Source organism: Betta splendens, chromosome 9 (genome assembly GCF_900634795.4).
Source record: "Betta splendens chromosome 9, fBetSpl5.4, whole genome shotgun sequence".
NCBI lineage: Eukaryota > Metazoa > Chordata > Actinopteri > Anabantiformes > Osphronemidae > Betta > Betta splendens.
Genome location: NC_040889.2, coordinates 14,071,158 through 14,083,423, shown reverse-complemented (window position 1 = coordinate 14,083,423; position 12,266 = coordinate 14,071,158). Strand labels below are relative to the sequence as shown.

At 40.2% G+C, this 12,266-nt stretch overlaps 1 protein-coding gene and 1 long non-coding RNA gene across 2 annotated transcripts; one reads left to right on the top strand and one right to left on the bottom strand.

The window, feature by feature from the left end:
* Positions 1–222: 222 nt before the first annotated feature.
* On the top strand, positions 223–12,017 carry ift81 (intraflagellar transport 81 homolog). Its single transcript, XM_029161124.3, has 18 exons — positions 223–771; positions 888–991; positions 1,067–1,247; positions 1,324–1,413; positions 2,191–2,256; positions 2,529–2,639; positions 2,978–3,062; positions 3,478–3,641; positions 3,733–3,828; positions 3,981–4,127; positions 7,462–7,611; positions 8,416–8,544; positions 9,425–9,514; positions 10,250–10,336; positions 10,434–10,505; positions 10,619–10,704; positions 10,947–10,992; positions 11,237–12,017. The coding sequence occupies exons 1-18, from the start codon at positions 628–630 to the stop codon at positions 11,417–11,419; spliced, it is 2,031 nt and encodes a 676-aa protein (XP_029016957.1). The 5' UTR covers positions 223–627; the 3' UTR covers positions 11,420–12,017.
* Positions 10,675–11,392, bottom strand: LOC129604617 (uncharacterized). The gene is made up of 3 exons (XR_008695657.1): positions 11,209–11,392; positions 11,017–11,098; positions 10,675–10,867 (listed from the first exon to the last, which is right to left on the bottom strand). It is a non-coding gene; the product is annotated as an uncharacterized LOC129604617 (long non-coding RNA).
* Positions 12,018–12,266: the final 249 nt, after the last annotated feature.

Below are 12,266 nucleotides of genomic sequence, written 5' to 3'. Positions count from 1 at the left end.
CTCTTACTAACTGAAATCTACCAAAGTTAATCCTACCAAAGTTCATTCTGTTGCAACATAAAGCAATGACATGTGCAATCATCGCCATCTACGGGTTAGAATGTTTATGACCGAGACTGTAGGCTAAGTATAATAACGCACTGAAAAGGTCATAAAATCTTTCCGTGACCACGGCCCTCATTTATTATGAACACATTTAAAATTAAAATATAGTCCGTGTGACAGAAATGTTTCATGCTGACTAAAACTAAAACCAAATCTGCGCACATTTAGCGCAGAACAACTCTCTTGAAGAAATTGTCAACGTTACTTCCGGTTAGCAACCAATCGCCTTCATGGTTTCCATGGGGCTGTTGACAACAACCGCTATATTTCTGTCCTCCGTGTGTTGAGCAGTTAATTAGCTAAATATTAGCAACGCGACATAACGAACATAAAAACAACAGAGTAACGTGTCTTCATGTTATGTAAGCGATTGTTTGACAGCGTCATCCTCGACTCAAGCTGTTTTCCCCGGGCTGACAGGCTAAATTAGTCGACGGCCCAAGATATTTTACAGTTAGTTAGCCTACCCGGCTAATCAAGTACAAGGAACCGTTACTGCACGAGAGTTGTAACACTTCCAAGATGAGTGAACAGCTGAAATTCATCGTAGAACAACTGAACAAAGACCCGTTCAAGAAAAACTTTAACCTCATAACATTTGACTCCCTCGAACCAATGCAGCTGCTGCAGATTTTAAACGATGTTCTGGCTGAAATTGACCCGAAGGTGAGCGACTACTAGTTTTTTGTGGTCGTGAGGATATTTATTTATTTATTTTTATTTATTTAGTAGTGTTGTTAGTGCAGTGCACACTATGATCTCACTGTCCCTCTCGATTGTAGCAAACTATAGACATTCGCGAAGAAATGCCTGAACAAACTGTAAAAAGAATCTGTGCGCTGCTGGGAATGCTGAAATATAAACCTCCTGGCAACCTCTCTGACGTGTAAGTAGGTGGCAATGAGGATTCAATTGTCGTGTTTGATTTAATTTAACGGTCGTTTCTTTTTTCTTCTATAAGGAGTGCCTTTAGACAGGGTCTTGTCACTGGCAGCAAACCTGTGGTCCACCCGATCCTCAACTGGCTGCTGCTGAGGGTCCCTGAGTTGAAGAAAAGGGCTTACCTGGCTCGCTTTTTAGTTAAGCTGGACGTGCCTGCAGAGTTTCTGCAAGATGACGTCATCAGTGACACCTATCACCAGGTTGGTCCATAAGATTTTCAGTCACGTATTAGTATGCAGAAATCGCACTTAATAAATAAAGGTTGTTTGTTCACAGTATGAAGAGCTGGTTGAAGGCTTCAAGACGTATCATAAAGAATGTGAGCAGCTGAGGACATCAGGCTTCTCCACAGCTGAAATCAGAAGGGTAAAAACACAGTCTATACTCTTTCCAAAATGTAGACTGAAAGGAACCTTTTGAACATATCCAATTTCAATGGAATCTATACTGTTATGGGCTAGGTAATGTGTTAGGAATGAACGGATGCCACTAGGTTTGATGGAAATGAAAAGCAACCTACAAGAGGGACTAAGAGCCAAAGTTACAAATGCCACAAAAAACAAAGATGATGCAGCATATTTTTCCTTTTAACTGAAAGTTTTTGCATCAGTTATAGACTAGAGGATATTGAGCATGTCCATTTCTTACTTTTACACCAGTGTTCTTCCTGCTTATCCAAATCCAAAAACTAGTGAAAATAAAATGTAGGAAAAGATGAGGTGGAAACGTATCAGTGGCCTCCACCTTTAAAACTATTCTTGTTCTGAGACTAATTTCTTTGTTGTCACTGTATTTCACCTATTTTTAATTTCAATAACATGAAGGCAACCCCAAAGCAGTTAAAACTGATTATCAACCCCTCTGCTACCCAACTGACCAGATCAATATGCACATCAAAGTTTAAATGACTCTTTTTACGAACACTTTGGACACAGGTTCCTTTGATTTTTGAGCAGTATACAATATGGTAACATGGTTTTACTCAGAGACCAATAGTTAGAGAATTGTCTGTGTTACCAATTACTGTATATGATCATATATTACTGATTTACAGATCTACCCTAGCTTCCAATTTTCCAAAAAATGAATACTTCATTCTAACCTGATAAAGTGCTCTGAACTAGTTCATCATTTCTCTGACAGGACATTAGTGCTATGGAGGAGGAGAAAGACCAACTAATCAAACGTGTGGAGAGGCTGAAAAAAAGGGTAAGGCACATTGTTACGGGAGTCCCCTTTTTAAGGTTCACTTAACCTAAAAACATGACCTCAGACATCTTCAGCTCCTCTAACACATGACAGGTAGTTGACAGGCTGGGAGGCTGTCTTAACAAGTCTGTGAAGTAATGAGGTGTTGAGTTAACGGGTCATAGGCGCACCAAGAGGTGAAACCTGACTCTGGAAAAGGTGCTTAGTTATTTCTGCCATTTCTGCTGTGATGGCTTACAGTAAGATGTCACATTAACTTGTCAATCCACTAGGTGGAGTCGGTGTCCAATCATCAACGAATGCTGGAACAGGCGAGACAGCTGCGAGTGGAGAAGGAGAGAGAGGAGTCGCTGACTCACCAGAAGCAGGAACAGAAGAACCAAGTACGTACATGTGATTAATTGTTGTTTGACATTTACACGTTGGGACATATTACAGATTTGACATGGAACAGTCGAGTCAGTGAAACCACACAGTCTTCATAACTACAAAAGTGATAAAAAATGATAGCAAATGGTCTCATTCACCCATTCACACGTAGAGCAGACCTGCTATGCAGCTCAAGCTGACACACCAGTTGGGGTATAGTGCTTGCCCAAGGACACTTCAGCACATGAACTAGTGGAGCCAGGATTCGAACCAATACCATGATGTTATAGGATATCAAGTGATGGGGAATATTTTAGGAACACTTGTGATACAATTGATTTTGTGTGTTCAGCTATTCCAGGCAGAGCAGAGACTGCAGAGGTCGCAGCAGCAGTTGAAGGATTTGCGACAAGCTGCTGCAGATGCCAGTCCAGAGAGTAAGTATCTGTGTCCTGCTGTCGTCTCTGCAGGACGGTGTCGGTGGGATTGTCAAGGACACAATGGAGCTAACAGTTATCTGTTGAGACCCTGTAATTATTCTTATCCCTAAAGTGTCATTGTGTAAAGTAATGTAGCTTATGTGATTTGATCTTAAACTGTCTGCTGATTCTCATCTGGTACTAGGCTTTTTAATCCAAGCAGAGATTTACACATTTGCACTTTCTAAAATTAACTGTAAAACACTGACTGAAATGGAGCTGCATAATTAAAGTCACTTATCACACTTCCCCAAAACCATAACTACTATCAACAAGTTGAATAAAATTGAGAAAATTTATTTCAATATCAGTTCATAATTTTATGCAAGAAAGTACAGGTGAGTTTGTTTTTATTCTGTTGTTATTTCTGTAGGCTTAATTAAGAGACTGGAGATGGAAATCAAGATCAACTCCTACATGGTCTCTGAGAAACTCCCCAAAGAGCTGGAGGGCATGAGGCGGACAGTGCAGTACCTTCAGAACGTGGCTTCAGAGCCTGCTATGGGCCAGGCTGATCTACATGAGCTGGAGAACAAGGTCAGAACTAGCATTAGCTATTACATCTGTATACCTTAACACTGCGTAAAAGTCTAATTCCTTGAATGTCCTTTAAATTACAATTTCACAGATTAAAGAAGTTGATGCTCAGATAAACCAGCTAATTGAGAAGAGGATGATGAGAAATGACCCCATGGATGACAAACTGACTCTTTACAGGCAGCAGGTATTGAATAATATCTGTATGAGTTTAGTCCTGATGAAGGACTGGCTGTTCTAGTACCAACCCAAATATATGCTGTGTTAAAAGGTTTAATGTAACTTTCATGCATTTTTACACAAGAAGGCTACCTTATAAATGTAATATGACACTTGCAGGCCTCCATCATTGTCCGGAGAAAGGAGTCAAAAGCAGAGGAGCTTCAAGAAGCAAGGGAGGAGCTTGCTACAGCAGAGAGGGATCTGAGGCAGAGGTCCAGCCAGGCACAAGCTTCCAATGGAGATGAAGTCATCCGGGGTGATGAGGTTAGGAGGCCTTCTTACTGTCACTATTATAGACAATATTATCACACTCTGAAATTCAATCACAGCTACAGTGACATTATTAGAATGCTTTCCATGCATGATACCTAAATTTCATTTTCAAGAGAACTATTTAACAAAAGAAACATTCATCTGCATTGGTCTTCTGTTTGCACTAATAGGTGACATCACATGTAGAAATCCCAGCTTCCTAAGCTTTTCTAAGTGCACTTAAGTAGATCTGCAAAAGTGCAGAAAAGACAAGGCTATTTCTGTTCTAATCCAAACATCGACAGGCTCACTGTCTAATGTTCCTTATCCTTTTTCATTTCTCTCCCTCACATTCCCATGTAGAGCTATAAATAGAACACATCAGATTTTATCATGAATAAGAACCTGTACATCTATACACATTCAACAAACTTTTGTTTAGTTTGTGTTTTACATACATGTAACACACAAGACACCTTCTCCCCACAAAACACTCATGGGATGGTCTACTCTGGGCTGGTCTGTTGTCAAAACAAGGAATCAATCACATGCAAAGCTCAAAACTCACAAAACTTCACAAAAGAGAGTAATTTCTCATGTTGTGTGTTCTGTGTGGAGGAGCATTTATACAGCCTGGTGTTTGACTCACAATGATATCTATGAAGTTAGAGCTGGGCCCCATGCTGAGGTGAAAGTGTCACAGCATGTCTGAAATGACAGCAGCTTCATCTCCTCTCTCTGTGTCCTGTGGGGCCCCTATCAAACCCCGAGGAAGGTCATGTGAGCGTTGTCCCAGTGCAGACCCTGACCTCTAACTTGCATGTGAGGGTTGTAAATCAAAAGTGCACTACTACGAGGTTTAAAAAAGTCTATCAGAAAGATTTAGGGGCCGTATTAATTTCGCTGTAACAAAATATTTCCCATGAAACGTATTCTCAGTCAGACACTGATAACCAATAAAGCATAGTTTGGCTGTAGCAATATTTAGACCTGGCTTCAGAATACTATTTGTTCGTCACGGGTTGTGGTTTCAAACAACCACAACCAGTGTGCATTCACTGGTTCACTGGACATTTCTGTGTAATGTTGGTATTTTTTAATAACATACTACAGGTGCAGTAACAGTTTATATCTTAATGATTGAGTGTGGCTTTCTAGTAGCAGCAGAAAACAAACTAAAGCTTTACGGTTTCTGGCAAATGTTGGAGGAAGTATAATTTCTGTTGGAAAATTGCTTTATGTTTATGCATGTTGTAAAGTCTATCGAAAATGTACTGATGAAAAGTACTGGCAGTATCACTAGTACAAGACAGAAACTCATGTGCAAACCCCACTTACAGTCAACCTTAAGAGTAGTAAGATTACGAAGACTGTTTTTTTCCCTCAGTTTTAGTTGCCATTGTCCTATTCATATCTGTGCCAACCTGTGAGTGCAGAGTGCAGAATGAGGCACGTGGAGGTATTGCAGGTGAAGTATGCATTGACTTGGAGATGTGTGCTGTTTAGTCGAACAGGACCGAACTGAAGCACGGAATAATCTGATATACCCAATAATGAAACCTTTACCCGCTGCCAATTAGATTAGCACAATTCTAAATAATGTGTGTTGCTGGTATCCAACTATAAGGTTCATTTCACACAATCTTATCTCACAATGCTTGCTAGCGTATCTCAACCAGTGTCAGTGTTCCAAGTCAAATGTATGAACATACCATTAATTAAAGACTGAATGACATATCTTGAATTCTTTCTAAAATGATGAGAGGGAGCTAGTTGTAGAGACAAAGAGGGCCCTTGAGACTAAACATGAATGAAAAATGGAAAATGTTTTGTCAAACACGGCTTATCAGACTCCTCCACAGTTGTGGGCCATCAGCCATGGTGGAGATGATCACTTTATCACAAGTATTTTCCATTCGGCTGGTTATGTTTCATCACATGCCACCCACCAACTGCAGGGTCTCTCAGAAAGGGATGACTACATCTGCTCGTCACTGGTTGGCCGGGAACATGAAACCACTTTATCGGCCAGATTCATCACGCTGGTTAAATTTGACTTCAGTCAAGAAACCATCAGTACTCAATGTAACATGTCTCATTTTATTGAAGTAATATGCAGAAGTGGTTAAATAGTATTTGGAGGAAGCAATTTCTCTATATGTAAGTAAGCATTGGTGTAACAATAACTGTATCTGTGAGACAATCATCCAGTTTAACAGTAGTTGTTTTGGGGACACAATGTTGACAACACTATGCAGTATTATTCTGCGGCACTAATTCCTCTGTCAGCCACGTCTGCCCTTGATGTCCCAAAATACACGGACACGCACACACACACACACACGCACACACACGCTCCTACCCACCCACACTCACTCACTCACTCACTGGCGGACACATCACGCTTCATGGGTCCCCAAAGGACGTGAAGTACATTCTGTGATTTCTGGGGCTGTTCTCCCGTGTCTGTGTTCATTTATAGCTGCTCTTCATTGTGGAGGAGTCTCATTGTGTCCCAGCAGACAGTCAGGGCAGGGAGTAACTGAACATCCACTTAAAGCAGTTATTCTGCCACATGAAACTACATGCCGTGTACAGCCAGCTGTCGGCCTCAAAGCAGCGGGTGAGCGTTTCAGATCATGGGCATGGCCCCCGGGCACCTGTGCTGTAGTCTCTGCTGATCTCTAATCCCTTCCTTCCCATTGTTCAACTTATTGTGGTCTTTCAGGCCTTTCACAGTGTGTCAGCTGTGTCTGCCGCCATGTAATCTAATATGAATTTTATTTATAGCGCTACTACAAGCAAGATTCCACATTTTTCTTGTATCAGCCAAGTTAACCTTTTTATTTCAGTAAACTGATAGTAATGTAGAAATATCATCTCATTTTTATTTTATTCAATATTGTACTATAATGTTTCTCACTCAGTTTTCCTTAACTGTAGTGCAACTGTTTTCTGCATTGTTTGTTTAAGTCTGCTCTATGAAGCAATTCCAAATTTGGCTTGACCAAAACAGCTGTTTGTAGAGAGAAAAACCTCCCTGTACACTATGTAACCTTTACTAAATGTCAGGCAGACAAATTTAGAATGTGGCTTTTAAAGATAGCAAAGTATGTTGTTGAATTTCAAAAATGATGTCCCTTTGGAGAAAGTAAAGTTAGATTTATAATGGCACAGGTCAAATGGACGGAAACACTGGCTTCTTAATTGTTTAAATAGGCAGTTGTTTGACAACAAGAATTTTGGAATAAATGAACAAGAATGTAAACCCAGAATTGTTTGAAAGCACAGTTTTGCCTTGAATTAAAGAACTAACCCATCACTTCTGCCTTTTTGTTTCCCAAAGCTAAAACGTCTGGTGGCAAAATTGCGAAGCAAGGGGACAGTGTATAAAAAGAAGCGCCAGGAAATTGCTGAGCTGAAAGCAGAATTTGGTGTCCTGCAAAGAACAGAGGACATTCTGCTGCAGAGACATGAGATCGTCCAACAGAAACTGGTAAGAATGCCCATTGTTTGATTTTCAGACCAGACAAATTGACTCAATATTACAAATTGCATCTGGACCCTGCCTTAAATTGCTCTCTGCCCTGTGGAGTACAAACTGTACCACGTCACCCATTCTCTCAGGCTGACATTCTGAATGTGCAGTTTTCACTTTATCTGCTCATTCACAGTGTTTGTGTTAACAGCGAGGTGATGGAAGCTTCCTGGAAATGGCTTCACACCTCTGTGCTGTCCCAGCACCTGACTCTTTGATAGACTGTGACGCAGGCAGAGCTGCTATTTCTGATGGCTGCATCTGCTGCTTTTGCAGTGCCTACATTGCAGTGTCTACATTTGTAGAGCAATTAAAGTTTTCTCATTGGGCACATGTCGAGCTGTTGATATATTTATGTGTTGTACTGATATTCTTATTGTAAGACTTCAAAAGCTTTGTGGTTGCATTAGATTCCTGTGAGTGTTAATGTCACAGTTTCAGGAGCCTCAGCTTCACACAGCACAGTTGCCACTCAGTTTCAAAGTCTCTAATGGCACAGTGAGTGACAGGTTATAATAATGTGGGGCCTTGCTTAGTGACTCCCCCATGAATAGTTCAGTTGACTAGATTTATTTAATATTTTAATGAGTCGTCTAAAACATCTCAAAACCTGAATTTGTAAAAAGTTGTTTTATTATTGTTTGAGCCACATAGATCAAATGGAGATTCCACCTTGATGATCACATGATTCTTACATAAGAGCTCATAATTACAACTCAGTACAAAAATCTTAAGTTTTCCCTGCTCTGTTGTATTTTTGAGCAAACTCTTGAAGCTGAGAAGGGCATCTCTGGCTACAGTAACACGCAGGAGGAGCTGGAGAGGGTGTCTGCCATCAAGAGCGAGCTTGATGAGAAGAAGGGACGCACACTGGACGACATGTCTGAAATGGTGACTATATGAAAAAGCCTTCAGTTAACTCAATATAAAAATGTGTCTTGTTCTTGTAAAAGACACTAGGAGTTTTAAAGCTACTACATGATCATCATTTTACCGTCCCTTTGGCTACCTTGGGAAGGATTATTAACTCTATGTGCTGTGTTCGGCACCTCAACTTTCTGTCAGGCATTAAAATGAATTAACTTTCAGATTTTGTAGCTTTTTTGCATTATTCACACTGAATCTTCATCATTTTGTAACGCAATGCCTGACTACAACAGTCATGTAGCTCATCATATAAATGACCCCTGTGTTTTTACTACTAGGTATAGTCAAATTACACCTTCAGTAAGACTCAGTGAGACATAGTAGCCTGTAGTTTTTAGATATGTCCTCTGTGTTTGCATCGAGGCAGGTTGTTAAATCATTGGCATCATTATGCCAGCTGAGGTCACAGCGTCTACCTTAGTTACCATCCTGTCGTCCTTTCGTATCAAGGTGCTGAGGGAAGCAGTTGCAACCGATTAGGCCGCGCTCCAAGCTGTAGTGAGTTTCTCTGGCAGCCGGTGCCTCCCTGGCCGCAGCCTGAGGTGGACCTGAAGACTGGGGCTTGGAGAGGCACAAAAACAAAAATATAACATCTGTAATATTTAATGACAGGATAGCAAATTGTTTAAAAACACTGTCACAGCATTAGGGACCTTGATGTCACTCATGTAGCAATAGACTGCTGAATGGACCCTCTTAGTAAATCACATTAACTGCTTTTGCACAATTGTAAATTGAATACAGTAAATTTCAGCCTTTTATTGTAGCACAATAACCTTGTACACTGCTATAATGTGATTATTGATTTTAATGCAGCTGATGATGATTTTGGCTGGTTTTTCAGGTGAAGAAATTAAACTCTATGATAGTGGAGAAGAAGACAGCTCTAGCTCCAATTATAAAAGAACTGCGCTCACTGAGGCAGAGATGTCAGGTGAGTATCATTTGCATTTTATCAGCTCTATTGAACTGTCTTGGCACCTCAGTTGTCATTTGTAAGGGACTCTGGTCACCTGACCTGCTAATAGGGACCTTCTAAAGGCATGACGAAACATAATTGTTCTATGGTTACACAACAAGCCAGAATTAAAAGAATCTTTCCAAGAAGCTGCCGTCAATGTTTCACGCCATTGTCATTTTAATCTACACTGGTGACTGCCTGGGGACAAGCCAAAATAGGACAGGCTAGTATATATGACGCAAGCGGGTGTGATAGAAAAATTTATTCCTTAAACCTTAGACCATAGATTTAAGTTAACTTTTATGTGTTCTATGTTGCAGTGTTTTCAACATACACACACACACGCACACACACACGGACACACAAAGCCAACATAACCATTTATATAGTCCCTGATGGGAAAGCCCCCCACATTGCTGCACTAAAGCAGAGGATTAAATTTTCCTACGTGTGTTCCCAGAATCAGGCTTCCATCTTACTGGGTAATGTCTACTAATGAAGACATAAATAGACTTTGTGAGAGCCTGTTGTAAGTTAAACTGTTCAAATGCCAGCTGTGAACTTACATTACTGTCAGTGCTGTGAAGACTGTTGAAATGGTGCATTGTATGTATTTCTCATCATTCAACATGTTATGTCCATTTGTCTCTGAGTTACTGTGTATCACCTCATGCCAAGTAAGACATTTGAATCATCTGATCTTAACAGGAACTCAGCCAGGAGTATGACGAAAAGAAGGCACAATATGAAAGTTGTGCTGCGGGTCTGGAGAGCAACAGATCTAAATTGGAACAGGTCTTGTAATTATCTGTAGTGTTATTTAGACTATTTAGGATATCTCTTAAAGTAGTGACATTCTGCATGTCTGTGTTCCTCTCATTTAAATTTACAGGAGGTGAAGACTTTAAGAGAGGAGACAGCACAGGAGGAAAACCGCTATCATTATATCAATTCCATGTCACAGGCAAGTTCTGTAGACACGCAAAGGTGGTGAAATTAGTATTGGCAATTACAAATTCACATTGACTTACCATCTATAGTGAGTGGGTGAAATGTGATCATCTCTGCCCTCCACAGATCATTGAGATGCAAATACAGCGGGCAGCTGAAGAGATGAAGGCTTACGTGTCCTCTGATCCACAAGAGAGGAAGAAGGCCATCAGGTAAGCGTACTGATCCAGGCCAGCCAGCTGCTTGCATAGATGAATAGCATTTTTACCTCTGCAAGCTATTATTACAGCACAGTCAGTTGAGCTCCTGCCACATTAGTTTCAGTTGCAGAACACATAGTTGTCACTGTTCTTGTGACTGTTCTTCAGGCTGCATCTTTAAAAAAAAAAAACATGATGGGTGAGTTGAATGTGAGATTGCTTTTCAAATGTAGTTTTTTCTGTTTCTTTTTTAGAGAAGTGTACATGAAATACATTTCAGAACAAGAGTTACTTGGCAAGGTAAGTGTTTGACAAAAAGCTCACTTAGCAGATGCAATGGGTCAGTACTTGGTCATGGTCTGTCGAGAATGTAGTCTGGGCACAGATCGGGTAGACAAGTACGCTACTAGAAACAGAAAAATGCAGTTATGTTGACAGAGTACATTTTTGTTCCACTAAAATATGTTTAATGGATACACACTGTGTTGACAAATAATTATGATATGTTTTCTTTACCCCAATTTTACTTCTATGTGAATTCCAGAAATTACGTGAGAGGCAGAAGATGGTTCGTGAGAATCACAGTGCCAACATGGAGCAGATGAAGATGTGGCGGGACCTGGAGCAGCTGATGGAGTGCAAGAGGCAGTGCTTCATCCGAGCACAGAACCAGGCATCCATTGGTCAGGTTATCCAGGAGGGAGGAGAAGATAGGCTGGTTCTGTGAGGACTTGTTTCAGACGGCCTGTATTACATCCTGACAGTAGAGTTACAGTATATGTAAACTCTTAAAGGAGAATATATAAGTTTGTATCATTCTTATTTGGTAATCTGACATTTTGTCTTAACGGTGCTGTGCTGAGCCACAGGAAGAGTTGTGGGACAAGGCTTTCCTTTCTTTGGCCCTGTAGACGTCTGTTTTACACATCTTTAAGAATATGCTTCTAACCAAAGTGTCCAAAGATAACTGCATACAAAGTGGTGCACTTGGGATGTGGCCTCGGTCAACTATTTTTGGCAGCACTAACTATGACCTTGGACATGGATGTCTTGCCAATTTTGGCGTTCACCGATACCTCTGTTGCTTTGGACAGTGCAGATGACATGCAAACAAGCATAATAATAATACTATATTGTAGCATAGCATTTTCTATGATAAAAGCTTAATTCAACATAAAGGTTTTACTTTTGAGACGGATATAGGTTATGTGTGTATTCTATTAAATGTGTTATCTATTAACTTTGTCTCTTGTTTTATTATAGTCCTCCTCATCAAGCATGTATTGTGATGTGATGTTGTTTTTAAATGTGATATATTCACCTTTCCTTCACTGTGGTAATATATGTTAATGTCCATAACAAAATGTAATGTTTAAACAACACAAGATATTTAATTAAATAACCTTCAATTATTAATTATTTGTGGTGCAAAACAATTTTTTGTTGCCATCCTAGAATTTAATTACATTTTAGCAAATAACACACTTAAATAATAGTTTGAATGTCTTGTGTTGTTCCCAACAAAAATCATAGATGCTTTTATATAGTGGCCCCACTGTCACTGTCTGACAGAC

Excerpts from the sequence above, each read along its gene's own strand:
- ift81 (XM_029161124.3), top strand. The coding sequence starts at position 628 with ATGAGTGAACAGCTGAAATTCATCGTAGAACAACTGAACAAAGACCCG. Across the intron at positions 3,642-3,732 it reads TACATGAGCTGGAGAACAAG|ATTAAAGAAGTTGATGCTCA; the intron begins GTCAGAACTAGC and ends ACAATTTCACAG. Across the intron at positions 10,705-10,946 it reads GAGAGGAAGAAGGCCATCAG|AGAAGTGTACATGAAATACA; the intron begins GTAAGCGTACTG and ends TTTCTTTTTTAG.